The 26,720-nt window shown below is 58.2% G+C and overlaps 2 protein-coding genes across 2 annotated transcripts in view; one reads left to right on the forward strand and one right to left on the reverse strand.

Annotated features, from left to right (window-relative positions):
* Positions 1 to 1,789: 1,789 nt before the first annotated feature.
* The window catches only part of SND1 (staphylococcal nuclease and tudor domain containing 1), a 156,360-nt gene continuing 131,429 nt past the window's right edge, over positions 1,790 to 26,720 (reverse strand). The window contains exons 7-14 of the mRNA XM_060246068.1: positions 7,554 to 7,742; positions 5,686 to 5,827; positions 4,729 to 4,852; positions 4,205 to 4,274; positions 3,093 to 3,206; positions 2,484 to 2,687; positions 2,350 to 2,394; positions 1,790 to 2,176 (exon numbers count right to left, since the gene is read on the reverse strand). Of these exons, the coding sequence (XP_060102051.1) occupies positions 2,111 to 2,176; positions 2,350 to 2,394; positions 2,484 to 2,687; positions 3,093 to 3,206; positions 4,205 to 4,274; positions 4,729 to 4,852; positions 5,686 to 5,827; positions 7,554 to 7,742 (954 nt within the window). The 3' untranslated portion in view covers positions 1,790 to 2,110. The remainder of the gene's footprint in view (positions 2,177 to 2,349; positions 2,395 to 2,483; positions 2,688 to 3,092; positions 3,207 to 4,204; positions 4,275 to 4,728; positions 4,853 to 5,685; positions 5,828 to 7,553; positions 7,743 to 26,720) is intronic.
* Positions 23,263 to 25,837, forward strand: LRRC4 (leucine rich repeat containing 4). Its single transcript, XM_060246065.1, has one exon. The coding sequence runs from the start codon at positions 23,295 to 23,297 to the stop codon at positions 25,275 to 25,277; it is 1,983 nt and encodes a 660-aa protein (XP_060102048.1). The 5' UTR covers positions 23,263 to 23,294; the 3' UTR covers positions 25,278 to 25,837.

Consider the following 26,720-nt stretch of genomic DNA (forward strand, 5'->3'; position numbering starts at 1 on the left):
ACCTTTCTTCTTAGGGAAGGTGTTCTGTCTCCCTTATCATTTTAGTTGCCCTTTTCTGAACCTTTTCCAATGCTGCAATATCTATTTTGAGGTATGTTGAACTATACATAGGCTTCCTCCTGGGGAGGTGGTGGGCTCTCCTTCCTTGGAGGTTTTTCAACAGAGGCTGGATGGCCACCTGACAGCAAAGAGGATCCTGTGCATTTAGGGGGAGGGGTTTGTGAGTTTAGAGCGGTTCCTCAGTGGAACAGGCTTCCTCCTGGGGAGGTGGTGGGCTCTCCTTCCTTGGAGGTTTTTCAACAGAGGCTGGATGGCCACCTGACAGCAAAGAGGATCCTGTGCATTTAGGGGGAGGGGTTTGTGAGTTCCCTGCATTGTGCAGGGGGTTGGACTAGATGACCCTGGAGGTCCCTTCCAACTCTAGGATTGTATTCCAAATGTGGCTACCCCAGAGTTTTATGATCCTGCGGATTTGCTTTCAACCCCCCTTCCTAAGAATCCCCAGCATGGCACTGGCCTCTTTTTAATGGCAGTTGCAGAGTCAGATCTTCAGTGAGTTCCCTATCATGGCTCCAAGATCTTTCTCCCGCCCAGTCTCCGCCAGTTTGGATCCCATCAGTGTATATTTGTCATTAGGATTTTGGGCTCCCATGTGCCTTACTTTGCACCTGCCCACGCTGAGGCCTGCTCAGCCAGCCTTGACACAGGATCTTGGGATCCCGGAGCTGGAAGGGGCCATAGAGGCCATCTAGTCCAACCCCGTGCTCAAGGCAGGATCAGCCTAGAAGAGCATCCCTGGCCAGGGTTTGTCCAGCTGCTGCTTCAAGGCTGCCGGCGGGGGGGGGGGGGCGGAGGATCTCACCTCCTCCCTCCAGGACAGATTCCACTGCTGAAGAACTCTCGCTCTCCTCCTATCCAGCCGGTGCCTTCCCACCCTTAATTTAGACCCACAACTGTGAGTGCTCTCCTTTGCTGCCAACAGGAACAGCTCCCTGCCCTAAAGAACAGTAAGCAGATCAAAACAACCCGTCTGCTCCAGTGAAGAACGAAAACAGCTTCCCAGGGGGTGGTGAGCTACAAAGCCAGCAGCATCCTCGAGCTGGGAGGCCCAGGCCCAGAGCCTCCGTTGGCGCCATCCGTGGCACAGGCAGCCCCCCTCTGAAGCACCACCCCACCAGTGTTCCCTCTGAGCTGAGTGAGTGTGAGCTAGCTCAGCTTTTTAGCCTCCAGCTCACACATTTTTGTCTCAGCTCAGGAAAAATGGCCCCAGAGCAAAGTAATTTATTCAGTAGCTCCCCACTTGAACGCCAGTAGCTCACAAAGCAGAATTTCTGCTCACAAGACTCCACAGCTCTCAACCCTCCCTGCTTCTCCCCACCCTGAACAACTTAGCGTCAGCCGGACACGGAGCTCTTTCACGCTTACTCCCAACTCCGAGTCCTTAAGCACTGCCCCCCACATGCAGCCCTGCGGCCCCCCAGTGCTCACCCTCACCCTCGTGTCTCCTCCGCTCTCACACGCATCTCAGGGGCAGGGCCCAGCACTCTGCCCAGCGGTGCCAAGGCCTTGGTTCCCCATGACACTTCTGGCCCCCACACACCCTTCTTGTCCTCCTGTCCACCCAGAGCGTAGCCACGGTGGCTGCTGGAGGGGTCTGGCCTGTCTCCTTCCCCCAGAGAAGGTGGGGGCAAGTGAGCAGAGCAAGAGATTTCTGCCCGCTAGGCCCCCTGCCCATTTGCTGTGCTAGGGAAGACGTCACGCACACCCTGAAATGAGACACAGCCTCGCCCAGCTTTTGACTACTTTTATTTGCTTCCAAAGCCTCACAATCGGGCCTCCCCCCGCCTCACTTGCCTGGAGACAGAAGCAGGCTTGGGGGGGGCAGAGAGAGAGAGAGAGAGGCAGCCTCCAGTTGCCCCTTCCCCCCCCCCCATGGTCCAGCCATTCCTGGAAGCTGAGCTAAGCTCCCCCCCTGCCCTGCCCGGCCCATGGGGGTTTCCAGGAGGTTCCAGAGGGAGGCAGGCAGGGGCCGGGGTTCCGAAGGGAGGGGGGCTGCTGGTGGTGCCCAGCTGGGGCTCAGGAGGCTGCTCTGGATTGTCACCATCTGCGTCTAGCGGCTGTAGCCAAATTCGTCAGCATCATCGGCCCGGAAGTCTCCGTAGCGCCACAAATTCAGCTGCCAGAGGAAGGGAGAGAGTGGGATGAACAGATGACTCAGGGGGGGGGGGGTGCTTGACTTGGTGAGCCCCCCATGCCAGAGGCCATCAGTTCACCAGCCCCTGCGCCCCCTTCTGAGGGGCACTGGAATCCCCTCCTCGCCCCCCAGGCGGTGCCCCCTGGCCCACTTACGCGGGCACTCTTGGCAGCTTCCTGGGCATTCAGGTATTCTGTGATCTGCAGAGGAGAGAGGTGGCGGTGTCAGAGTCTGCCCCCAGCCCTGGCCCCCAACCCCTCCCCCATCTCCCCAGGCAGGAGAGGCCTACCACTTTCTGGAACTGCTTTTCCTTCCGGGGCTCCACCATGACCAGCCCCTCCTTCACCAGTCCCAGCCCCACGTCGCCCTTGGAGTCGGCAAACTGCAGCGTGACGTGCGGGCAGCTGGGGCCCGGGTGCTCCACGTTCAACAGGCACTGCGTGTTCTGGATGTCCCGCACCACGCTGTCCACGGCGTCTGCCCGAGCCTCCTCCTACAGGCACAGAGAGCCCCCCCATCCAGTCGGCTGGCTCCAAAAGCAGCCAGGGCCCCCCCCCCCCACATCCTCCCCTCCGAAGCCGCCACCTCCCTTCAGAACCGCCGCCTGATTGGACCAGAGAGCCCTGCCTCTCTCGCCTGCCTCCGGGAGCTGAGCACCCTCTCTTTTACCCCCCCCCCCCCGGCTGTACCATGCTGCCCCACCCCCAGGCTCTGCCACCCTCTCCAAGGGCATCACAAGGCTCCAGCATCCCGTGACATTCATCATTTTGTGTTATGTTTCTATTGGTTTTAACGGTTTGGTTTTGCTGTTATCCTCCCTGTCGGGCAGGATATAACCCCCCCAAACTGAATAAATGACTAGGAAGCCCCGCTTCCCCTCTCCAGCCCTGGTACTTACGTCCTGGGGCACCTGGATGAAGGCAAACTTGTACTCCGTGGCCTGGGCAGGCAGCGCACAAGTGCTGAACGCTGGAGGCAGGGCAGCCAGCCGGGAGGAAGGCAGCATCTCCTTCTGCGAGGAGAGGGAGGGAGGGAGGCGTTGGGGGGTCTCTGATCGCCATGGGAATCCATGTCCCCCCCCACAGCCGGGCCTGCGCTGAGATGTCAGCCAAAGGGGACCAGAGAGCAAGCAAGTTTCTAGCGCTGCCGCGTGCGCAGAAGCAGAGGGCCGCTTGGCTGGACCAAGGCCAGATGCCCCAAGGGGGTAGCAGCAGCAGCAGCCCCATCGCCTGTGTTGGCTGTGGGGGGGGGGGGGCCCAAATCCCCAGAAGGCAAATCCTCGCAGAGCAGCCGCAAAAGCAACCCAATCCTGCCCACTGGGCTGAATGGGCAGAAAGAATCTGTGCGGCCAATTTGCCCTTCAGAAGGCAGGACTTGGCTGGGTCTGCTCCTGGTGCCCTCCTCTGCCCCGGCTGGCTGGGACGGCTCTGAACCCGCACAGGACCCCTCGGGGTGGAGCCTCCTGTAGCCTTAAACTCCAGGAAGGCCCATCGGGGGCTCACATGCTGGGCCAGTTCTGCAGACAGGCAGATCCTGAGGTCAGGCTGGAGCTTTGCCACACCTCTTTCTCTGGCAAGGAGGAATACACCACGTGCCTAAACCATGGCTCGGGAGCCACACGTGCCTCTTTCACACGTATGGTCTGGCTCTCAAAGCCCCCACCGCCCCATTGGCCGGCTTGGAGAAGGCATTTCAAGTTAAAGTTGCTTTCTTTCCACTTCTCCCTCCCCATCCCCAGCTATTTGCCTTCCTGTTCTGTGGCTCTCAAACATCTGACCTCTGTTCTGTGTGGCTCTTACACGGAGCACGTTTAGCCACCCCTGAGCTAGAAGCTCGTGGTGCTGGATCATCCTAAACACCCAGCGTCTCAGTGGGATGCTGCAGGTCCCCCAGCCCCATCCCAGAGCCCTCCCCCCAAAACACCCAGGCTCAGGGCCAGCTCTGTCACCAAGCCTCTTGCCCAGTCAGTGCCCACCCCCGGGAGATGCCCCCCCCACGGACCACACTCACGTTGCCATAGTCGATGTAGAAGACATGCACTTTGGCTGGCGACTCGGCCTTCTCCACTCGAGCTCGGTACCTGGAGGGGGAGGAGAGGGGGATTAGGGCAGCCAGCAGCAGATGGGGAGGGGAGAAGTCCCCAAGGGGCGTGGGGTCTAATAGGGAGTTTTGCCACGGGGGGCGGGGGAAGGAAGGAGTGGTGGAATTCCTCAGGGAGGGGAACGCCTTCTTGGCCCACGAGGAGGCAAGAGTCAGTGATCCCCCCCCCCCCGGACAGGGGCTGGGGCAGGAAGGCAAAGCTGGCAGGAGGGGAGCAGAGAGGGTGGTCTCTCCTGGAGGGGCCTCATTTCCCAAGTGCCCACCCTGCACCTCTCCTCTGGGCCCGCTGGGAGGGGAATGGGGCAAGCAGTGGTCATGTGCCTCTGAGCCAGACGTGCGGGAGAAGGGGCCCAGCGCTCCTCGGCTCAGCCTTCTCTCCTGCAAGCGCTCGGCAGGCAAGCCCAGTTCCTCCCCCCCGCCCCCAGTCCACGCACCACTCTCCGTCGACAAACTTGGCGAGGCAGTAGTCTCCGCGGCGAGGGGAGTAGGAGCCCTCCACAGGCGGGTGGGCGGCAATCTCGCTCCGCATGGTCTCCATCAACTTCTCCAGTTGCGTTCCTGCAGGGAGAGAAGAGCCCCTGGTCACTGGGCAGCAGGGCCCTGCGAGGGAGCGCCCCCTCCCCTGGGCTGCTTGAAGGCAGAGGGGCGCAGGGTCAGGGGGGGGCGGCCTGTGAGAGGTCAGTTTGGTCCCCTCTGCTGGTTCTCTTCCCACAACGGCGAGGAGGAGAGTCTTCCAGCGCAGTGCTCCCTTCTAGGCTCTCCGGAGAGGATCTCTCTGTGCTGCCAGAAGTTTGGACCTGCAGCCCCCCCACCCAGGCCTCCCCCCACTTCAAGAGCAGGCTGGAGCTCGGGTGGGAAACCTAGCCAGGCCGGTGGTGCCTCTGGAGCAGTGCTGTAGGAGTGGGCACACAGGCCAGAGCCTGGGCCATGAGGAAGGGCTTCTGGGGCAGGAAGGGCAAAGGGGCTAAAGGAGGAGGGGGCATTGGGGTGTGCCAGGTGAACAGTGGGGGGGGGGAGCAGAAATGGGCTTTCCCAGCTGTCCACCACGCGGTTCTGAGGAGGACCCGCCATTCTTAAGTCGCCAGGCCAAAGACTGCCCGGCCTAGAGGCCTCCCCCCCTTTTCACAGCTTGAGGGGCCCCAGGGGATGGTGGGATGAGCAGAGCTCTCCTCTCCAGCCGGCTGGCCATGCTGCCTCTGCAGCTTCCCAGCCTCAGGGAGCCCCCCCAGGCGTCCCTCTGGCAACCCTCCGCCTGCCCTCCAAGAGCCCCCAGCTTTTGCCTGCCGAAAAGGGGAGGATGCGAGGCAAGCCCCGAGGCGGGGGGGGGGGGGAAGCGCCAGCCGCCTCCTTCTGGCAGAGCAGGGTCTCTCGCACGGAGCCACAGGCCTCACCCGTCTCCACGTCCTGGACAAAGAAGTGGAGGTCGTCGGTGATTTCGGTGACAAAGACGGCCTTGTAGTTGGCCGTGCGCTCCTTCTCCTCCGGGACCATCACCACGTCCTCCACAGGGGCCTCCTCGTACTGCAGCCACACCTGGAGGGGGGGCACAGGCCTGTGCGTGAAGGGTGTGCTGGCAGCCCAGCACCAGCAAGGGCCAAGGAGCACATGCCCAGCATCTCTAGGCCCTCTCTGGCCCTTCTGGTGTGGCTGGAGACCGGTCTTGCCTTGCTTCTCTTCTCTCCGCCATGCAGGGAGGGGGGTGCTGCCAGGCCCCAGCGCTCCAGGGGCTCCACCCACGTCCCACTTCTACTCTATGGGACGGGGCAACTGGAGCGGAGCGCAGTGTTCCAAGCCACAGATCTACAGACAGGGCTGGCTGGGATATTGCCGGTTCTGGTCTCAGTCTGCCCTTCTCTCCAGTGCCACACACAGAGTCAATATTTCCATCCATTTATGCCCACCCCAGAAGCCTCCATGGGCAGCCCCACCAGTTCCGGGGTAATCAGCGGGATTTTCCAGCTGGGGGACACCACCTGACAGGCACGAGGGCTCTCGGGAGCAAAACTCTGGCCTGCTCGCCCGCCCTGTCCACTCGGGGTCTTGTCATCCAGAAAGCGGGCCCCTACCCCAATCCAACGTCTTCCCTGAAGGCCACCAAGCCCCACCAAGGACCCCCTGGGGACCCGCCTCCCGTCCCCTGTGAAAACCACTCCTGGGCCAGCTCTCTTTCCGCGGCTTCCTCATCCCACAGGAAGCTCCACCCTCACAAAATGGTGAGGGAGCTGAAGCCCAAGCAGGTGGAGGGGCTGGCCAGGCGGAAGGTGTGACCTGGGGTTTCAGGAGTTCACCCCCACGGCTGCCGCCACCTCCCTCTCTGTTTATCCTGCTTCTGCACTCTCTCTCTCTCTCTCACCCTCCTCCTCCTCCTCCTCTCTGGCTGCCACCGCCACCAGCACCGCTGCACACCGTAGCTCTGTTTACGGGGTTGCCTGGCAACCCCTATAATGGCAGCTGAGATCTCAAGATGTTTTCTTACAAGGTTTGGGGTGTTTCATATCTGCTTCACTTCCAGCCCCCACAAGCCTTCTTCTCCTGGCTCCACCCAGATTTCCTGTGAGCCCCGCCCCCTCCCCCCACAGGGAACCAGGGGGTCGCTCCCATTCCCCCTGCTGGACAAGCCGAAGCCGCTTCACCGGGCAGCAACCCCTCGCCCACTGCGCCACATCCCCCCTTTGCACACGGCTCAGGGCAGCCCAACTGTCCCAGAGCCCCCTCCTCTCCACCAGAAGCCCCTGCGGACTGCCTCCCCTTGAAGCCAGCCACGTGGGGGGGCTCCTGGAAGCTCAGAGGCAAGATCAGGTGAGGATCGGGGAGACCTGGGTCCAAACCTTCACTCCGCCGGCCGTGGAGGCTCAGAGGGCGGAGGGTTCTGGTTGAAGCAACCTCTGAGCACCGTGGGGCATAAAAAGGCCCCTGGGGGAGCAAGCGGCCAACTGCCGGCCTCTGTGGGAGTTGAGGCCTCCACTGCCCCCTCCCCTCTTGCCAGGGCAGTTACACCCAAGCGAAGGCCACCCCCCTCCCCTCCCCTCCCCAGCTGCTTTCCACACCGTCCGCTCGGGCAACTGAGGCTGTGAGCCAAAAAGACACATCGGAGGAGCAGCTGAGAGGCACTGCTGGAGCAGTGGCGGCAGAAGCTGCTCAGGGGTCAGCAGAAGGGGCCGGCAGCAAGCAGGGGGGGGGGTTCCGAGGACTGCCCCCCCTCCACCAGCCCAGAAGGGAGAAAGAGCCCCTAAGCCCAGAGGGGCTCCAGCCCTCCTACCTTTTCCTTCTTCTGCTTGGCGGCTTCCTCGGCAGCCAGGAGGGGCTTGAAGTAGTTGCTGCGCTCTGCGGTGAAATGCACCTTGGAGAGGGCCTGCTCCACCAGGGCCACGGACAGGTTGACGCCTTCAATGTGCAGCCAGCCGATGAAGTTCCCCGCTTTGTCCATGCTCTCCACCTCCACCTCCACCTGCCCGAGGGGTGGAAGACATGAGCAGCAGGCCTGCCAGAGGCACAACCCCCACCCCACCTCCGGGACACTGAATGGGGCAGGGCCACCTGCCGCCCCCGTCCCCCCAGCACAGCCTCACCCCCTCAGGATTCAAGGGCTCTCCAGCCTCAGGGGGTGGCTGTCTGCCTTGGACACAGGACCAGACCCCCGCCCTCCATCACGGTCAGACTGGCAGCGGGTCTTTCCCCTCCCCCACACTGCCTGGCCCTTTGAATGGGAGATGCTTCCAGCGACTGACCCCGGGGCCTTCTGCATGCCCAGCAGGGACTCCCCCCTCCAGAAGCACAGCACAGGAAACCCTCCTCCCTCATCCAGGGGAGAGGAGAGAGGCCCTGGCACGAATGAGGGCAGCAGCCACAAGGATGCCAGGGCCTGCTTTGTGTGCCAGGGGGCTCCTCAGAGTGCCCCAGCGAGGGTCTCTCTTGCAACTCTGGCCTCCTCCTCTCATCCAGGTGTCCTTGGAATGCCCCCAATTTCAGCCCCCTTCCTATACTTGCCAGAAGAGGAGGAGGAGATTGCATTTATACCCCACCCTTCACTACCAGGAGCCCCCGAGCAGCTTCCAATCTCCTTTCCCTTCCCCTCCCCACAACAGACACCCTGTGAGAGAGGTGGGGCTGAGAGAGCTGAGACTGGCCCAAGGTCACCCAGCCGGCTGCAGGAGGAGTGCCCCAGCTCTGCTTATTCCAGAGATGCCTTTCAGGTGCCAGGGGGCAGCACAGAAGCCCAGGGGCATCACCCCATTTCTACCCTGACAGCTTTCCATGTTGCTTGGGGGCTGGGTTATAGCACCAGGCAGACAGAGGCCTGAGGAGGGCAATGCTTGAGATAGATAGATAGATAGATAGATAGATAGATAGATAGATAGATAGATAGATAGATAGATAGATAGATAGATAGATAGATAGATAGATAGATAGATAGATAGATGAATTTATTGTCATTGTTCTCAACAAAAAGAGAGCAACGAAATGAGGTGCTCTTCCACAAACATACCAACACATCAAACACACATATTCATAAACCATTTAAATACATCTGAAACCATTAAACCATTTAAACCATTAAAACCATTTAAATACATCTAAAACGGATAAACATTCATAAAACCATTAAAACCATTTAAACCCTTAAATAAACATTCATAAAACCATTAAACATTCATAAAACCATTAAAACCATTTAAACCATTAAATACATCTAAAACAGATAATCCTTCATAACCCTGCATTTAACCTAACCACAGCACTTGGATAGAAACTGTCCTTAAATCTGTTTGTCCTAGCCTTCAACACTCTATATCGTCTACCTGACGGTAAGATCTCAAAAAGCAAATGGCCCAGATGTGTATGGTCCCTTAGGATCATTTGTATCTTCCTTTTACATGCCATATTATACAGATCCACCAATGAGGGGAGAGAACATCCACAAATCTTTTGTGCTCTTCTCGTCACTCTTTGGAGCACCCTTCTCTCTGCTTCCGTGCAGCTCCCAAACCACGCGCAGAGGCAATAAGATAAAATGCTCTCAATGGAACTACGATAAAAGGCAACCAGCAGACTCCCTGACAGTTGTAGTGATCTTAAGAGTCTTAAGTAGTATAGTCGTTGCTGGGCCTTTTTCTCTAGAGCTAAAGTATTTGCCCCCCATGTTAGATCCTGTTTCATGGTAATTCCCAGAAACTTCCATTCTGTCACCTGTTCTACCATAACACCATCAATAAACAACGGCTGGGTGTCCAAACTACTCTTCCTGTAATCCACTATAATTTCCTTCGTCTTATTTATATTTAAAATAAGATTATTTACTTTACACCAAAGGGACAGCTGTTGAACTTCCCTCCTGTACGCAGACTCATCATCTTCAGAGATGAGCCCTACCAACGGGGGGAGGGGGCTTGAAATTGGATGCCCCCCTGCCCCAGGGCTCCCAAGCCTGGAGAAAGAGTTGGGTGCCCAGTCCACCCTGCCTCTGTGTCTGCAGACCTGGAACCTTTAGAAAAGATGGCTGTGGTCACTAAGACCCAGCATGGGTTTCTCAAGAACAAGTCCTTTCAGACTAACCTGATCTCCTCTTTTGAGAAAGTGACTACCTTGCTGGATCAGGGGATTGCTGTAGACATAGTTTATCTTGATTTCAGCAAGGCCTTTGATAAGGCTCCACATACTCTCCTTGTTGACAAGTTCTAAACAGGCTTCTTGAATAGTTTGACTGCAATCCGGGAAGGGTGAAACAACAGGCAAGAAGGATTACAGCGAAGGGCACAGGGCTAGTTTAAATGTTAATAATCACTCAGGAACTTTATGATACCTACAGATTAAAGTCCTAATACCAGAGGCCAGAGATAGTGGGCTCACAGATAAGGCTAGACCTCAGGCAGGTTTTTGTAATAGAAAAAGGGAAACAAATGAAACAAACTGCAGTTAGGGTTTAAGGACGGCTAGATCTTACAAAACAGGGAGTCCAATTCTAAACCTAAGAATTTGAGCTAATTCTCGCATTCTTTAAAGGAAGGGGTGGGAGGGTTTCCCACAAGAAAACAGGCAGTTCCAAGCCCCCTGTAACTGCTGGGGCTATTCAGCTACCCCTTTTATAGAAACCCCAGAAGGGAACCAAAGGAGTCTTTGAAGGAAAAGGTTGCCTGCAGATGCTGCTGAGGACTGAGCCTGGGACCTTCTGCCTGCCAAGCAGAGGCTCTGCCCCTGAGCCACGGTTTTGTTGAAGGGCAGAAAGAAGGAAGAAGGGGAGGAGGAGGTGGGAGCCATCTTTTGCCCCCCAGAGGGGAAACAGGGCACCAGAGCTGGCCTGGGAGAGGAAGACGTGAAGGCTACGCAGCAAGTTAAAAACAAGGCACCCTGCCATGAAAAGGGCCTCCTTCCTGGCATATGGGGAAGCAGGAAGGATGAAGCCTGTTTCTGCAGAGAGGGTCCAGCCGTCACAGGGCAGCCTGCATCATCACAGACTGAATCCCCTCAGATTCTGCAGAGGCCTGGAGGCCCCTTCTGGAGGAAACCCAGGAGCCTCAGGAGAAGGGGACGTGCCCTCTTAGGGACTCCAAGCTGGCTGAGCGAGAGAAAGCAGGCACTGTCCCGCCAGTGGAGGGGACTGCACAGGAATCGCGCTTTTCTGTCTGCTCAGAGATGCTCTGAAACGCAGGGGCAGCAGCAAAGTGTCCCTCTTTGCCAAGGACACCAAACGACTGAGGGCCAGAGCGGGTTGTGGGGAGGGTGAAAGGATTTCTCCAGTGTCAAAAATGCTTTTTGCCATAAGCATTTTGAGGGCCAAACACCGTAGGGGGAACTGCTATGGTGTGGCGTTGCTAAGGTTGACTTGCTCACTGGCTTGTCAACAGTACTATATCTGTAACTCTCTGCAAGCAACTTTCTCACCCTAGGTGCATGGGATGGCGTTGCGCTGAGGGCCATGGCTTGGAGACTTCGGCTTCTGAGGCAACTTGCTTGAGCTGCTTATGATAACAATGCGGGGGGGGGGCAGGGCAGAGGAGATGGATGCTTCATTGGTAGAGAAAAGAGGCGCCTGGTGTTCCAAACCTGTCACGGTCTGGACCCTCCAATAGCATTGGAACTCGGAGCCTGAGCGCCCCTGTCTCACCCAGAGAGAGTCCTGCACCTGGGACACCTTCAGGCTTTGAGTTCACCACAGAGGGACTCTGCAGCACCTGCCAGAAAGGAGGTTTGGTGTGCGGGTGGGTGACGTGTGGCCCCCCAATCCTAACCATGGAGATGCTGCTGCTGGGATCTGAACGGACAGAGAGAGAGAGAGAGAGAGAGAGAGATGGGGGCCGGAGGAGGTTGACCTGCAGCTAGGATGGAAAAGAGAGACTGTCAGACGGGACGAGGCCCACCCTCCTCCATGGCCTCCGGATGCCGTTCTGGTCACCTCCCTTCAGAAAGGGCACCAGGAATCAAAAAGACTTTGAGATTTTAAATTTGTTGTGTTTAATTGGATAAGTTTTATTTATTGTTATTGCAATGTTTTAACGTTGCAAGCGGCCTTGAGGCATCAGGTGGGGTATAAAGAGCAGATTAAATTAAGTTGAAGAGACGTGACAGAGGTGCACAGACTGGGGCGTGGCACAAAGGAAGAAGGCGGAGGGACTCCTCCCTCCCTCCCTCTCTGCCGCCATGTCAGCACGTGAGCCCCCAAGTGCCAGAGAGAAGCACCGGTGAGGAGCAGCGTTTAGGCGAGCCCCCCTCCCCCTGCAGCACGGGTGGGCTGTGCTGGAGCCTGCAGCCGCCTCTTCAGAGGTGGGGGTGGGGGTGTGCAGCCCAGCCTGAGGCTGCAGCGCCCTTTTGTGGCCCCCTTCCTTTCTGCTCCGGAAGCCTCCCTGGAAAAACGTCAGCCCCACCCCCTCTGCTGCTCCACAGTCCCAAACCCAAACCCCACAGCCAGGAGAGCTGGCAGGCCAGGGCTGGTCTTGGGCCCCGCAAGGGAGCTCCTCTGCAGCTGCCCCCCGAGCCCTCCGCGGGCAGCAAGCCCACCCCCATGCCACTTCCCTGTGAGGGTGCCCTCCCCCACGATGTCTCCCGGCAGCAGAGGCTCCAGAACAAGCTGCCTGCTGCCCCAGAGGCATCAGCTTCTCCAGGCCAAGAGACGGCCTTGGCATTGCCCACCCGTGGGCAGCTCCGGCACCGCCCGATCGAGAGAGACGCAGACGACCTGGGAGCCCCTGGTGGCCTCGGCACCCTCCTGGGGGAATAAGGCAGGGCTGATGGGAAGAGCCCCCAAGCACAGCCTGCCTGGAAAGCCTCTGCGAAGGCCCAGGACAGTGTGTGAGGCGGCTGGCGGAGGGGAGGGTCTGAGCACCACCCGGCCTGCGCAGAATGCAAGGACAAGGTGGGGGGAGAAACAGAGGAGCTGCTCTGGCCCAGAGTCCTGCAGGCCCCTTTCAACTCTCCGCAAGCGCAAGCCCAGCCGTGCTCCAGCAAAGCCGGCTACTCACTCACACAAGCACCAACGGCTGCGTTGCCCTCCCAGGAGTGGCAGAGCATCAGGCAGAGGTGGCCCCTGGCCCCACTCCTGAGAACAACACACTGGCCCTGGGCACTGCACCCTCCCCACTGGAGCAGACCGGGGTCCTCCAGCCTCCTCTTTTGCTCTCAAAAGAAGGGGCAGCAGCCTCCTTGCCTCAGAGAGCTGAAGCTTTCCCCCGCCCGCCCCATCATGCAATTCCTGTCCTGTCCTGCAGAAGAAGAGCAGCCCCTGCTACAGAGGAAATAGCAGCACTACCAAAGGCAGACCCCGGCACCTCCTCTACAGGACAACAGGCCCCAAAGACTCACACTCCAGGTGCAAACCAGAAGGCAGGACCAGTCACCACGAGCTCCAGATGCACCCTGCAGACACCCCCTCATGCCGGCCGCATCAGGACTCACTACGATGTGCAGGTGAGCCAAACTTCCAGACGCTGCTCCCCAAAAGACCAAACTCCATCTACTTAAACCTCCACACCCCACACTTCCCCCTAGTCAGGGCCCACAAGTTATGAGCAGGCTAAAAGCCCCTGCAAATCTACTCTAAAAACAGTCCATACAGAAAACTAGCCGTTAAAAAGAGCAAGGAACTCCAGAGGAAGTGAAGACTTCTTCACCCACTGGCAGAAGGCAAGGGCGAAAGACCCAGCCTGCCCCCCATCCCAGGAAGACAGGAAAATGTCAAAGAGCCCCTGCCGGATCAGGCCCCTGAAGGCCCATGGCTCCCAGACTCCTTTCTGCCAAGCAGCCAGGCAGCTCCTCTCGAGGCCCGACAAAGAGGTTACATGCCCTCTTCCCCTGCTGCTGCCCCCCAGCACAGAGAGCTAGAGAGCCACTTTGGTGTCATGGTTAAGTGTGTGGACTCTGGGAGACCGGGGTTTGATTCCCCACTCCTCTACTTGCAGCTGCTGGAATGTCCCTGGGTCAGCCAGAGCTCTCTTATCTGGGAGAACTGGGTTTGATTCCCCACTCCTCCACTTGCAGCTGCTGGAATGGCCTTGGGTCAGCCAGAGCTCTCTTATCTGAGAGAACCTGGTTTGATTCCCCACTCCTCCACTTGCACCTGCTGGAATGGCCTTGGGTCAGCCAGAGCTCTCTTATCTGAGAGAACCAGGTTTGATTCCTCCCTCCTCCACTTGCAGCTGCTGGAATGGCCTTGGGTCAGCCAGAGCTCTCTTATCTGGGAGAACAGGGTTTGATTCCCCCCTCCTCCACTTGCACCTGCTGGAATGGCCTTGGGTCAGCTAAAGCTCTCTTATCTGGGAGAACCGGGTTTGATTCCCCACTCCTCCACTTGCACCTGCTGGAATGGCCTTGGGTCAGCCAGAGCTCTCTTATCTGGGAGAACCAGGTTTGATTCCCCCCTCCTCCACTTGCACCTGCTGGAATGGCCTTGGGTCAGCCAGAGCTCTATTATCTGGGAGAACAGGGTTTGAGTCCCCCCTCCTCCACCTGTACCTGCTGGAATGGGCTTGGGTCAGCCATAGCTCTTATCTGGAAGAACCGGGTTTGATTCCCCCCTCCTCCACTTGCAGCTGCTGGAATGGCCTTGGGTCAGCCAGAGCTCTCTTATCTGGGAGAACCAGGTTTGATTCCCCCCTCCTCTACTTGCAGCTGCTGGAAGGGCCTTGGATCAGCCATGGCTTTCTTATCTGGGAGAACTGGGTTTGATTCCCCACTCCTTCACTTGCTCCTGCTGAAAGGGCCTTGGGTCAGCCTCCTCCACTTGCTATGGCCTTGTGTCAGCCATAGCTCTCTTATCTGGGAGAACCAGGTTTGATTCCCCACTCCTCCACTTGCAGCTGCTAGCATGGTCTTGGGTCAGCCATAGCTCTGGCAGATGTTGTCCTTGAAAAAGCAGCTGCTGAGAGAGCTCTCTCAACCCCACCTGCCTCACAGGGTGTCTGTTGTGGGGGAGGAAGGGAAAGAAGATTGAGACCGCTCTGAGACTCTGAGATTTGAAGTGGAGGGTGGGATATAAATCCAATATCTTCTTCTTGTCTCTGACTGCGGAGGGGTTTGCATTTAGTCGTGCACGCTGCAGAGTTCACAGAGGTGTGTTTTCTGCCTTTTTCGCAACACTTCCAGGTTTGGATTTGTTTTGGTTCTCTGCATTTGCAAGAAGCCACCTTTCCTTCCTCACTCTTGTCATCTAGCAAAAGGTAAGTCGCCAGAGTCTACTTCTACCTGTGAAAGTCCATTGCTCATCAATACCATCAGTTATCAATCACTAGTCTGATAACCAGAAAATCTCCAGAGGGGACAGGCCAGAAGTGGCTTCTTGCAGAACAGTGTTGCTGCCACTCAGAGGACTGGCCTGCTGCAGCTGGTGAAGACCTGGGAATGCGACAGAGCCTAGTCAGGGCAGGCAGCCGCCAGAGCCCTGGGCAAGGACCCGGGAGACCCAGGGTCAGACGCTCGCTCTGCCATGGTGCTCAGCGGGTGACCTGGGGCCAGCCGGGCACCTCAGCCTCTTGCCTGCCCCACAAGGCTAAAACAGAGGGGGGCAGAATGAGGGAAACAGCTTTCACTCCCCACAGGGGAGAAAGGGGAGGGGTACAGAAAGCTTGTCTCAAAAGTACACGTCTATGAAAGCTGGTGAAACCTGGTGCTGCATTTGACTCTCTCGCACTGGAAATTCAAGGAAAGTGGCTTTCTTAAAGATTCCCATTCATTCAGTTAGATGGAGTGGAAATGCCAGGCGTGCTAATCTCTTCCTAATTGCTATGACTTATGCAAGTTTAATCTGCATTTTTGTGATTACTGCATTTTTAACCATTTCAAGAAAATTAGGATGGATTTTAAATAAAGAACTTAACTAATCACAGAGTAATTCTTGGCTGGAGGAAGGTGCAGTTTCCCTTCTCAACCTGGTTGAGCAGATCCACCAAACCCTGGCCTCTCTCCTGGCCTGCAGAAGGGGACTTCTCTCCTGGCCTGCAGGAGGGGACTTCTCTCCTGGCCTGCAGGAGGGGACTTCTCTCCTAGCCTGCAGAAGGGGACTTCTCTCCTGGCCTGCAGGAGGGGACTTCTCTCCTGGCCTGCAGGAGGGGACTTCTCTCCTGGCCTGCAGGAGGGGACTTCTCTCCTGGCCTGCAGGAGGGGACTTCTCTCTTGGCCTGCAGGAGGGGACTTCTCTCCTGGCCTGCAGGAGGGGACTTCTCTCCTGGCCTGCAGGAGGGGACTTCTCTCTTGGCCTGCAGAAGGGGACTTCTCTCTTGGCCTGCAGGAGGGGACTTCTCTCCTGGCCTGCAGGAGGGGACTTCTCTCCTGGTCTGCAGGAGGGGACTTCTCTCCTGGCCTGCAGGAGGGGACTTCTCTCCTGGCCTGCAGAAGGGGACTTCTCTCCTGGCAAGGGCAGTCTGGGGACTTACACCTATTCCTGTGCGCCTTTCATCCAGCCAAAGAGCTTTTAGCCTCCACAGGGTGTTGAAAGTGATGGCCCCTGACAGGCGGGTCTACTGACCACCAGAGGAAGAGCCTGGTCTATGCCCCGCCCTTCGCTGAGAGTCTCAGAGGGGCTTCCAATCTCCTTTCCTTCCCCCCCCCCCAAGACGGGGCTGCGAGGGCTCTGGGAGAGTTCTGACTGACCCAAGGAAAGGTCACTCCAGCAGCCTGTTGCCGGGGTGACACAGCTCTGCAGGCTGGAGAAGGGGAAGGGGTAGAGAGGGCCGATGTGGGCGACTGGGGCCACCCCCTGCCCTCAAAACCCACATGCTGCCTCCTCAGCTGCCCCCAAGTCCTCCGGCAGGACACAAAGCAAAGGAAACCCTTGGGTTGAGGGAAGGGCTGCATCAGCATTGCCTTCATCGCTGGGACGAAGGCAGCAGGTGGGACATCAATGCGCCTCCCACAGTCCACAGAGCAGGACTCCTGAAAGCTCTTCACTTCACCAGACACAGCAGGAAGCCATCTCCAAAGGCTGCCATCATACACTTCTGGAAGCAAATCCTTCTCCTGGCATCTGAGCATGCAAACACATGTGCCCACATGTGACAAGGAACTAGCGGTCTTAGCGGACCGTACACTGAACATGAGTCAGCAGTGTGATGCAGTGGTGGTCTTGCCCAATCATGGCTAAAAAGGTAAATGTGATTTTGGGCTGCATCAACATAAGTACAGTGATGGTACCGCTTTATTCTGCTCTGATTAGACCTCCCCTAGGATATTGTGTTCAGTTTTGGACACTACAATTTAAGGATCTAGACAAGCTGGAACGGGTCCAGAGGAGGGCGGCGAAGATGGTGAGGGGTCTGGAGACCAAGTCCTATGAGGAAAGGTTGAAGGAGCTGGGGGTGTTTCGCCTGGAGAGGAGGCGGCTGAGAGGTGATAGGATCACCATCTTCAAGTCCTTGAAGGGCTGTCATATAGAGGATGGTGTGGAACTGTTTTCTGTGGCCCCAGAAGGGAGGACCAGAACCAACAGGATGATATTAAATCAACAGTTTCCGGCTCAACATGAGGATTGCATCAGTGCTTAGTTCTTGTGGTGCCTTCTTACACACCCAGGGAAATGCTGATTGTCACTTTGGGGTCAGTCAGCAGTTTTTGTCCAGGCCAGTTTGGCAAGGGATCCTGGAGGTTTTTGCCATCTCCCAAGCATGGATCAGGGGTCACTGGGGATGTGTGTTTTTTGGGGGGAAGTATTTGTGAAGTTCTTGCATTGTGCAGGGGGTTGGACTAGATGACTCTAGAGGTCTCTTCCAGCTCTTATGATTCTTCCCGTCAAAGGGACTGAGCCCCACCAGGAGCTGGCAACTGCCCCCCCCCATGACAGCAGCCAGCCCTGAAGGGGTTCACACAAAGGCCCCATTGAAAGCTATGGCCTGCGTGGCAGCCGGCCAGCTAAGCAAGAACGCAGGTGGCATGCCAACCAGCTCTGGCAAAGCGAGCCAAACCCACAGGGGGAGGGGCTGAGCAGAGGAGAGGCAGGCAGGGATGCTCCTGAAGGACGGGAGTTCCCAGGAGCTGGGAAGGGAGAGAAGGGAAGACCCCAGTGGTTTCCAGGGGGAGCTTCCTGCCTCCACAGCAACTGAGGCCCCCTCCCCCAGCCTGGCTGAGAGGCCCCCGACTTCCTTCTCCTGTGCTGCTGAAGCACAGCTCCCCCCACCCCGGGGCCCTGGGAGACACCCGCCACTGCAAGCTGGTGAGGCTGCTGGTCAGCCCAGCTGAGTTACAAGACTCACTCTGGCAGAGGAGCGGTATTTATAGCAGCCCATAAATTTGCTTGACTCCTCATAAGTTGAGGTAATGGGTCATACTTTAGTGCTTTCTGCTGCGATTTTCGAAATGCCTTTTAATGAGGAGAAAATGCCAGCCTGGACTCCGCAGAGATGCTTGATCTGCCAGCCCAGCCCTGCGCCCAATTACTTCGCCCCCACTCCCCTGGGCACCAGCCCTCTCTCCGGCTGGCCCCTTGCCTGCTCTCCTGCCCTTGGGGGCCGGCAGGGGCAGAGCCTGGAGGATTGGAGGGCCACCCTCCCGCTGCCTCCCTCTCAGGGGAACCTGCCTGGCCCTGCTGAGTCAAAGCCAAGCTCCCCCCCCCAGCTCCAGGCCCCGAGGGGGTTGTTGGGCGGCTCATGCTCAGTGGCGGAGGCTGTGCTTGGCCTGCAGAAGGTCCTGGCCGGTCGGGTCCCCAGCAGCATCCCCAGGCAAGAGGAGCAGCCGGAGGTGATGGGGAAGACCTTCCTCTCCCTGGAGGAGAGCAGCTGCCCGTTGAGTGGACCAGCTGAGGGCCTGACTCAGCAGAAGGCAGAGAGGGTGAGGGCTCTTGCCTCCAGGGCCAGCGTGATGCTTCCCCCTTGCTGTGGGCTCCTCCTGGGCAGCAAAGCAGGACACAAGTTGCTCAAGAGACGCTGGAGGTCCAAGGGGGGGGGGGAGGAGCACCTTTGGATCCCCCCGGGAGAGGCGATGATGGCCACGGAGCAGAGCGACCTGGCATTTAGAGTGATGCCAGAGGAAAACCCAGACTACATCTGACAGAGCGAGCGTGCTACAGAGCTCCTAGGGAGACCTATGAAGCCACGGTGACAGCAGTCAAGAAGAAATGCGACTTCTCTGCCGCCACGTGGCATCAATTAGCTCACGGTCATCACAGTCGTTGAAGGTATCTGGGGATCTGCTGACTCCTGGATCTCTGCTTTTATTGTCTCCGAAACAAGCTATTACTTCTGATCCTTTTGCAGATTTTTTGCTGATGAAATCTCTTGACTATGTTCTGATTTGGATGCTTGTTCTACCATGGCTCAGACAGAAGAAATATCTAATCCACTGAGTGGTCCATATATGGACTATTTCAAACCAGCCACCACGATGGAAGGGACAGGATTCTGGGATCCTTCTCCATCCTGGTCCACAGTAATGAGTTACTGATGTCCATCATAAACCAGCCACTGGCTTAGGTGCTGTCCCTCAGCCACTCAAGAGATGGCTAGAGGAGGGACGGTGGCTCAGTGGTAGAGCATCTGCTTGGTAAGCAGAAGATCCCAGGTTCAATCCCCAGCATCTCCAACTAAAAAGGGTCCAGGCAAAGAGGCGGGAAAAACCTTAGCTTGAGACCCTGGAGAGTCGCTGCCAGTCTGAGTAGGCAAGACTGACTTTAGGGAGGGACGGTGGCTCAGTGGTAGAGCATCTGCTTGGGAAGCAGAAGGTCCCAGGTTCAATCCTCGGCATCTCCAACTCAAAAAGGGTCCAGGCAAAGAGGTGTGAAAAACCTCCACTGGAGACCCTGGGGATCCACTGCCAGTCTGAGTAGACAAGACTGACTTTGATGGACCCAGGGGGGTCTGATTCAGTAGAAGGCAGAAGCATCATATATTCAATATATGTTCAATATGCTATCCATCCACTCCTTTAAAAAACAAAAAACCTCTACAGAAATGCCATGTGTTCAGCTGTCCCCCAGTGACTAATCTGCCCCTTCCTCAGGGCAATGGGGTCGAGAAATCTGGTGGAGGAAGACCAACTGCTGCCTTCTTGGTTCACTCAGGCACTAGGCGCTTTGCAGCCTGGTTCCAGGTCAGCCTACGAGACAGAGACCTTTCCTCAGTGCTTTGGTGGAGGTTCTCTATCTGAGTGGAGACCAAGGCCAGGCCAGAGACCTCTCCTCGGTGCTTTGGTGGAGGTTCTCCATCTGAGCAGAGACCAAGGCCAGGCCAGAGCTCTCCTTAGTGCTTTGGTGGAGGTTCTCCATCTGAGCAGAGACCAAGGCCAGGCCAGAGACCTCTTCTTGGTACTTTGGTGGAGGTTCTCCATCTGAGCAGAGACCAAGGCCAGGCCAGAGACCTCTCCTCGGTGCTTTGGTGGAGGTTCTCCATCTGAGCAAAGACCAAGGCCAGGCCAGAGCTCTCCTTAGTGCTTTGGTGGAGGTTCTCCATCTGAGCGGAGACCAAGGCCAGGCCAGAGACCTCTTCTTGGTGCTTTGGTGGAGGTTCTCCATCTGAGCAGAGACCAAGGCCAGGCCAGAGCTCTCCTTGGTGCTTTGGTGGAGGTTCTCCATCTGAGCAGAGACCAAGGCCAGGCCAGAGACCTCTCCTTGGTGCTTTGGTGGAGGTTCTCCATCTGAGCAGAAACCAAGGCCAGGCCTCTGCTGCTCCTGCAGGGTTTATCTGCCACCTTGGAGAACAGCAAACCAGCCCACTCTGTTGAGCTATCTGGTGGCAGCAGTGGGGAGCAGGTGGAAAGGATCCCTTATGCCCTGGACTCAAAGCACTGCCAGTGGAGACCAACGACCACCCAGGTGAATTTTGTCTGCTGAGTCCTATCCCCCCTGCTAGCCAATCCCCACAAAGTCCTTAGAAGAAATCACGTTGCAGTTCTGGATTTGGGTGCCATCAACGTGCTAACAATCTCTTTCCAAATCTCCAGGCAATGTGGTAGAGGTCCTGAGCCACTGCCTGACGACGGAGTGATTGAACTGATACTAAATCCTGATAAGATGGCGGTCCTACTGGCTGGAAGGTCTTGAAGGACACTGCTGGTGGGGAACAGCAGGACTCTGGCCAACTCCCAGGGATCTTCTTGCTATCCATGGCACGCTTAAGCCCCTCATGGCCTCAGACCCACAGGTCTTTCAGACCGCTTTTCCTCCAGTGCTCCATCACGACAGCTTTGCTTTTCTGAGCAGGGTCTTTGCAGTTGCCACCCTGCAAATCGGCAGAATCAACAGCAGCCTGTCCGTGTGCCTCCTCTGCTCTGCCCTGCCCAAGGATGGCGCCCCCCTCCTGCAAGCTGTATCCAACCGAACTGTTCAGGAAGGCACTTCTGTGAGACCAGCAGGTATACATTATTACAGAACGGCTCAGGGAGGCAATTTTATAAAGGGAATCAGACTGTGGACTAGACCACAGTGAATATATCGTAATATTACCTATTGGCTGTATGTATTCTCTTGCTCCCACTGCATTGCTTTCTACTGATGTAAGGCCGTTTTCTGCATTGTTTAAGCACTAGGGTTTGTAGAATCTTTCGGGCTCAAGTGCCGTGTTCTACTGGAGAAAGTTTTTCTTCCAGACGTTTCATTCTTGGCTGCGGAGAACATCCTCAGTGGCATTGCAGCCGGAGCAGGCGCTCTGACCTTCTTGGCTGCTGTGCATTGAGTGAGGCCAGGGCTGCTGGAGAGCTGCTATTTCTAGGCTGGAGGGGGTGTGGTGAAAGGGCAATTGGTTTGTGGATGTGCCCATTGTTTGGTGGGGCTTCCTGGAAGGGTAGTGATAAGGAAACTGGCTGTTGAATGTGACCATTGTTCTGTGTTAATTGCTGGGAGGGTTGGAAGGGGTGTGAAGATAAGGAAGATGGTTGTTGACTGTGCTGATTGTTCTGTGGAATATGCTGGTTGTTCTGTGAATTTCTGCAATTTATAGTCTGTAGGGTGTTTTGCAGAGCTGAATACCAAGATTGGTGGATGTTTAAGCACTGTGTTTAATACCTTCTTACTTGTTTCAGGGTTTTCTGAGCTTAGTCCTGTTACATCGCTTATTAGATGTGGGGGAGTCCGACCTGCAGTCTTTGCAGTTAGGCCAAATGCCTGTAGCTGAGACCCACCTCCCGCTGTCCATGGCCCCGTCTTCCCCAAGAACCCCATCTTCCTCCTCCCCCCAGACCAGGGATTTTGCTTCAGGTGCCTCATGACTGCAGGGACACTGGACTCAGCTTCTCCCCCCCCCCCACAGCCTCTCCTGGGGGAGGTCAGAAGAGCCCCTTCTGGGCCAGCCTCCAGCAACCAGTGCAGGCAGCCCAGCAGGCTGGGAGAAGCACCCTGGAAGCATGGAGGTGCTGCGCATTCCCTCTGGGTCACTGGTGGCCTGCCTACTCAACTCCATCATGACCCTTTGGCGAGGGCCGCCTTGTGCTCCGGAACTGTGGGAGGCTCTGCAGCAGAAGAGGTGTGGCCCCTGGGGGAAGGAGAAGGGCGGGGAGGCTGGCCCCCACCCGCTGGGCTCTGGCCAGAAATGCCAATACAATCAGCAGGCAGAGGGAAAGAGGCAGCCCAGAGAGGAGAGGAGGTTTTCATCCCGGGAATCAGTTCCTCGGTGCAGCCAGCAGGCAAGGCCTCGGCGGGAGGGGCGGGGGGGGGCGGCCTGATCCCGGAGAGCCTCGGGGGAGACTCAGCCCAGCTAGCCTGGCCGGCAGCCCTCGCAGGAGGCTTCAGCAGAGCGCCAGGCCCGCCCGGCGAGTGGGGCCCCGGGGGACGGACGGCGTGCGCGTCTGGGGCCCGGCCTGCCTGTCCAGCGCAGCCCCGCCGAGCACAGCAGCAAGGCGCCCCAGGGCGGCCGGAGCCCCTGCGAGTGAAGGACAAAAGGAGGCGAGAGCCGCCCGGGCGCCACGAGGAGGAGGACGCGCCGCCCCAGCAGCAGCAGCAGCAGCAGCAGGCCGGGGGGCGCTCGCGCTCTCGCCGCCGCCGCCGCCACTGAAGCCCGCCCCGCGCCGCCATGGGCCCGGCCTCCTCCTCCTCCTCCTCCGCCGCCGCCGCCGCAGCCCCGCCCGCCGCCGCCGCTGCTGCAGTCGCCCGGCCGGCGAGGAGCCGCTGAGCCAGGCAGCGCTGCCGCTGCACTCCTCCCCGCCGCTGGGGCCGCCCCTTGACGGAAGCGCCGCACGAGCACGAGGAGGGGGGGCCTCGCCTGGCGCCGCAGAGGAGCCCCCGGGCAGCAAGCCCTCGGCCGCCGCCGCCATGGAGCGGCCTCCCCGCCACCGCCAGCCCCAAGGACGCCCCTCCTGCCGCCGCCGCCGCTGCTGCTGCCCCGCGCCCCTGACGACGCCGCCCCCGCCGCCCGGCCAGCAGGCAGCCGCCGCCCGCCAGCCGCAGAGGCGCACTTAGGAGGAGGAGGAGGACGGTGAGGAGGAGGAGGAGGAAGAGGCTCCGTTCTGCTCCGCCGCCCCCGCCCCGCGGACCCCGGCCCCCCTCCCCTCCCTCCCTCCCTCCCCATGGAGCCGGGCGGCGGCTGAGCGGGGCGGCGGGAGGGCGAGCTCTGCGGTGGAAGCCCCGTCCCGCCATGGTGAATTATGGACGTGGCACAAAATGAAGCTCCTGGGGCAGCTGGCGAGCGTGCAGCATGCCTGGACCACCGCCGCCCCCCCCTCGCCGCCGCCCCCGCTGGCGCTAGTCTCGCTGCTGCTGCACGCCTGGCTGGGCTGCGCGGCGGCCGCGCTGGCCGGGCCCCAGAGCTGCCCCTCCGTCTGCTCGTGCAGTAACCAGTTCAGCAAGGTGGTGTGCACCCGCCGCGGCCTGGCCGACGTGCCCGCCGGCATCCCCTCCAACACGCGCCACCTCAACCTCATGGAGAACGGCATCCAGCGCATCCAGGCAGACACCTTCCGCCACCTCCACCACCTCGAGGTGCTGCAGCTGGGGCGCAACGCCATCCGCCAGATCGAGGTGGGCGCCTTCAACGGCCTGGCCAGCCTCAACACCCTCGAGCTCTTCGACAACTGGCTCACCGTCGTGCCCAGCGGGGCCTTCGAGTACCTCTCCAAGCTGCGCGAACTCTGGCTCCGCAACAACCCCATCGAGAGCATCTCCTCCTACGCCTTCAACCGCGTCCCCTCCCTCATGCGCCTCGACCTGGGCGAGCTCAAGAAGCTGAAGTACATCTCCGAGGGCGCCTTCGAGGGCCTCTACAACCTCAAGTACCTGAACCTGGGGATGTGCGCCATCCGCGACATGCCCAACCTCACCCCCCTGGTGGGCCTGGAGGAGCTGGAGATGTCCGGCAACCACTTCCCCGCCATCAAGCCGGGTGCCTTCCACGGCCTCAAGTCCCTCAAGAAGCTCTGGATCATGAGCTCCCAGATCAGCCTCATCGAGCGCAACGCCTTCGACGACCTGACCGCGCTGGTGGAGCTCAACCTGGCCCACAACAACCTCACCTCCCTGCCCCACGACCTCTTTGCCCCGCTGAGGTACCTGGTGGAGCTCCACCTGCACCACAACCCCTGGAGCTGCGACTGTGACATCCTGTGGCTCTCCTGGTGGCTGAGGGAGTACATCCCCACCAACTCCACCTGCTGTGGCCGCTGCCACGCGCCCCTCCACCTGCGCGGCAAGTTCCTGGTGGAAGTGGACCAGACCGCTTTCCAGTGCTCAGCCCCCTTCATCATGGACGCCCCCCGGGACCTCAACATCTCCGAGGGCAGGGTGGCCGAGCTCAAATGCCGCACGCCTTCCATGTCCTCCGTCCGGTGGCTGCTGCCCAACGGGACAGTGCTGAGCCACGCTTCCAACCACCCACGGATCTCCGTCCTCAACGACGGCACGCTGAACTTCTCCCAGGTTTTCCTCACGGATACGGGGGTGTACACTTGCATGGTCACCAACGTGGCAGGGAATTCCAACGCCTCGGCCTACCTCAACGTGAGCACGGCCGAGCTCAACACCTCCAACTACAGCTTCTTCACCACCGTCACAGTGGAAACCACGGAGACTTCGCCGGAGGACATCTTCCCCAAGTTCACCAAGCCGGTGCCCACCACGTCCACGGGGTACCGGCCGGCCTACACCACGACCACCACCGTGCTCATCCAGACCACCAAGCCGCCCCGGCAAGACCCCGCGTCGGCTTCGGACGTCAACGACAAGATGCAGACCAGCCTGGACGAGGTCATGAAGACCACCAAGATCATCATTGGCTGCTTTGTGGCCGTGACGCTGCTGGCGGCAGCCATGTTGATTGTCTTTTACAAACTTCGCAAGAGGCACCAGCAGCGCAGCACCGTGACGGCTGCCCGGACTGTGGAGATTATCCAAGTGGACGAAGACATTCCAGCCTCGGCCGCAGCGCCCACCACCCCTTCGGGGACGGCAGCGGGTGGCTCAGGTGAGGGGGCAGTTGTACTGCCGGCTATTCATGACCACATTAACTACAACACGTACAAAGCGTCCCACGGGGCTCACTGGACCGAAAACTGCCTGGGGAACTCTCTGCACCCCACGGTTACGACTATTGCCGAACCTTATATAATTCAGACCCACCCCAAGGAGAAAGTGCAGGAAACGCAGATATGACTCCCCCTCCCCCTCCCCCTCCCATTATTAAACAAAATGCAATAGAATGCACAACACAGAAACCGACATCAACTTTTGTACAGAGGGGGGGCGGGGGGCAGAATTTTTCTTGTATATGCTTATATATTAAGTCTATGGGCTGAGAGAAGAGAAGCGAATGACATTGGAAGTGTACAACCCCCCCCCCCCCCCTATTTTCTAACATGTTTAAGTGCTATTGAAAAGGAGGACGCAATCAGACGCCAGCATCACTCCTAAAATGAGGCAAATTGACAGTGACGCTCCCCGGAACGCGACCTGTTCAGATGCAAAGACAGACAGAAAGGAGATGCTGCAAGAGCAGGGGGGCGCGCTCGCCAGGGGTGGGGTCTGCCCTTTTAGACGATGTGACTTAGGATGCAGTAAAAACAAATTTGTTTCTATAGAGACTCTCTTTCCAAAAGCCCATGGGGGAACAGACTCCCCGCATTTACAGAGTTATCTCATTTGCAGAAATGCGCACCAAGGGTTTGTACTGTGCCAAAATGTTACAAATGCAATAAAAGTCCATTTTTAAAAGACAGAGAGAGAGGGGGAGAGAGCGCAAGGGGAATGTACCAGGTGGCACACTCTCACACACGCGCACACACACAAACACGCAAAACCAGCACGCTGCATCTGCGCCACCTTCTCCCAGAGTGGCTGACCATGTGCCGGGGCCCTGTGGGGGTGGGGTGGGGGGGTGGCCTTGCTGGACAACCTGCGGCCCTCTCACCCTCCCAAAGGCAGAGCTGCTTTGCAGGCCAGCCTGCTCGCTGGTGGCTCCCTTTGCAGCACACGCCTGCAGTCCCACGGAAGCCAAGCTGCCCGGGCAGAGCAAGGACACACATTGGGGGCAGGAGGGGGGGTAGGGAGCAGCGGCCAACGCCGGCCTCCTTCTGGTGCTGAGGGCTTGGGTGCTGGCCCGGCTTGCGGGCGGTTTGACCGATGATTGTAGAACCGCAAAACCATTTTGTGTTTTTTGTTCTTTCTTTCCCTCTGTGTTGGTAGAGGAGAGAGGAGTCTGTGGCGGGAGGGAGGGGGGCACCAACTGTGGGCTGTTCTAGCAAAAAGGGCACAAGTCTTCCCCCTTCCTCCCACAGAAATGCCAGCAGATGCCACCAGGGGGGCAGGCAGGGGGGCACCCTCCCTCTGGGAATGGATGGGGGGGGGGAGAGGAGGGGGCACTGCCAGGCATTCTCTGCTGAAACCCGACTCATGACTTTGGTTGCTCGTTTTGGCTTCTAAGAGCTGGTGATCTGGCCAAAAGGATGGCAGGAGCCCAAAAGGGGGGGGGCGGGAGGGAGGGAGGCAGTCAACCCAAAAGCCAGGATAATCTGACTGTAACTCTGAGACAAGTGTATTTTTGTATTTTAATAAATATTGTTAACATTTGTAATACTGCCATGTCCCTACGGGGGTTAT

The sequence above is a fragment of the Heteronotia binoei genome, chromosome 8 (genome assembly GCF_032191835.1).
Source record: "Heteronotia binoei isolate CCM8104 ecotype False Entrance Well chromosome 8, APGP_CSIRO_Hbin_v1, whole genome shotgun sequence".
Lineage (NCBI taxonomy): Eukaryota > Metazoa > Chordata > Lepidosauria > Squamata > Gekkonidae > Heteronotia > Heteronotia binoei.